The sequence below is a fragment of the Austrofundulus limnaeus genome, unplaced genomic scaffold (genome assembly GCF_001266775.1).
Source record: "Austrofundulus limnaeus strain Quisiro unplaced genomic scaffold, Austrofundulus_limnaeus-1.0 Scaffold693, whole genome shotgun sequence".
Lineage (NCBI taxonomy): Eukaryota > Metazoa > Chordata > Actinopteri > Cyprinodontiformes > Rivulidae > Austrofundulus > Austrofundulus limnaeus.
This window is the reverse complement of record NW_013953095.1, coordinates 259,988-262,236: the sequence shown is the minus strand read 5'-3', so window position 1 is coordinate 262,236 and position 2,249 is coordinate 259,988. Positions and strand designations below refer to the sequence as shown.

The following is a 2,249-nucleotide window of genomic DNA, read 5'->3' as shown; positions in this document are numbered from 1 at the left end:
CATATATACTGTATATACACACATGTATATAATATACACACATATATACATACATATGTATATATATGCTGAAACAGGTAGAGTAGTGCAGCTTGATTTTAACATTAACATTTTAATATAACATAGTCATTTTAACCTTTTGAAAAACGTTTTAGAGGGTGTCACCTCCCAAAAAATGTCATTTTGGAAAATCTAGACATTTATTTTCACTTAATACTTTTACTTTTAATACTTAAGTACATTTTATGTCAGAAATTTACTTTTGATAAGGCTGCTCAAGTACAAAACATATCAGATACTTAAAGACTTTTACTGAAGTAATATTCTTATGGGAGACTTGAACTTTTACCAAAGTAATTTTATGGTAAGATACTTGTAGTTTTACTGAAGTATCACTTTGAAGTACTTTATACAACACTGCACAGATATAAACATGGCTTGGTTACAGAAAGGGTAAACTGCATATTTCCAGCAGACCTTGAACGCAACACCGGGGTAGACGTGGCCGTGGTGCAGCTGCTGCGTTCACGTGACGCAGTGTCCGTCGGGAGAGTTTCACTCTGCGCTGCAGCTCTGCTGCCGGAACACAACAATGGCGACTCCCAGTCCGAACAGCAACTCCAGTAGCTCGAACATGGTGGGAGCCACATCACACCAGCTGTACCAACACACACAGAGCAGCAGTATGCAAGGTAGGACACACAACTCACTGTTTCACTGGCTGCCGTTCAAACTGAGGCGGTGTTGATAGGAAACATTGTTTCTCAGAAGCAAAAACAGCCATAGTCAAGAGAAACTCAACAATGAGAYTATATCCGGTGGGAGCCTTCAAAATAAAACAAGCTGGAGTTTAGATAACTTCAGTTACWATGTCAGATGTCGGGCGAAACGAATTACGGTATTAGTGATCACTAAGTSATAGTGTGATTAAAAATAACAGTTTTTCCAAAAGTTTAATCATCATTAATTGTAGATGTGTAATTCTGGATATGTCAAAATTGTAATGTAACTATTTAGACGTTTTATTTTGAAGGCTCACTTGCGTGATTTCCGTTAGCGCTGTTGCGTGTTTATCTGAGCTAATAGCTCGCTACAAGGCTAATGTTAGCCGTGGTGCTGTAGGTCCAGTTAGCCTGAGTTATGTAATAAAAGAGTCAAACGTTTATATTTTCTGAGCTGAGCGCTTTTGTACACAGTCCTCAGAGTGTCATGTTAAACAAAATAAAGCACTGAGTGTGWGTCCGTGTGTTGCAGTGTAGTTAGCACACACACGGCTGTGTTACAAGCTGCAGGGCCTTCTGTTTTCCCAGGCAGGCCTCTCCTGCATGGTACTAGTTTTAGCTGTAAAGTCATAAATGATTTAATGTCAGCTAAAGTTCTGTCTTCAGATGAGTTTTGATCAGTTCAACTCTTTCACACGGCTGTTGTTGTTCCTAAACTCTTCATGTTGTGTGCTGCTGACTAGTTGTGAAATCACTTTGTTTTGAAGTTGCTACACAGTTTTTTGTGTCTTTGTTGGTTGGCTGCTCAAAATAAACCCAACAACTTTAGCACTGCTGAAAAAGCTAAATAAGTGCAGTCATGTGTTTGAGGCTTAAATAGATGTGAATTGTGTTAAGTTTCTTTGTAAAACATGCGTCGTATCAAATGTTTTATCTAAACCTTGCAGAGACCAACACCTGCTGGAGATGTCAGAATGAAACAGGTATTCATTCCTATTTTTACAAGGTTTTTAGTTTCGACAATCTTTGTGTTTTTGTAAAAATCTCCTCAGTTGGTCACCGTCCATTTCCTGTGGTTATTTTGTTTCACTTTCCATTTTATTCTTTACACTTGTTTGTGCATGTTGGTGTACTGTTGTCTGTCCGTTTGTCACACAACACCAGCCTGGCACAGGACACAGATGTGTGGATGTTTGTTGTGCAGCAGCACAGAAACCAAACTGTGGCTGTTTTACAGACAACTGTTAATATCACTTTATATAAAACATGCACAGTCACATTCCTCTCCCGTAAAAATAAAATAATAAAGTCTTCTTGGGGCACTGTACAAAAAAAACGTCAAATCACAAATCCAGTTCAGGGCAAAACAAATCTAGGTTCAAATCAAATGWCAGTAAGTATATTCTACTTGTAATCAAACAATTCATAAACTCTACATTGCTCTTCAGCAGGTCTTTAAAGTGTATCTCCCCCCCCCTGTGAAAAGATAACTCCGCCCCAAGGTGAAATTTGAAAAATGCATCAAAG

At 38.4% G+C, this 2,249-nt stretch overlaps 1 protein-coding gene across 3 annotated transcripts in view; it reads left to right on the top strand.

Annotated features, from left to right (window-relative positions):
- The first annotated feature begins 530 nt into the window (after positions 1–530).
- Positions 531–2,249, top strand: part of map2k4b (mitogen-activated protein kinase kinase 4b) — a 22,715-nt gene continuing 20,996 nt past the window's right edge. The window contains exons 1-2 of one of the 3 annotated variants that reach the window (XM_014027877.1): positions 531–692; positions 1,670–1,705. In XM_014027877.1, the coding sequence (XP_013883331.1) occupies positions 593–692; positions 1,670–1,705 (136 nt within the window). In that variant the 5' untranslated portion in view covers positions 531–592. The remainder of the gene's footprint in view (positions 693–1,669; positions 1,706–2,249) is intronic. The other 2 variants (XM_014027878.1, XM_014027879.1) reach the window with 2 other exon arrangements.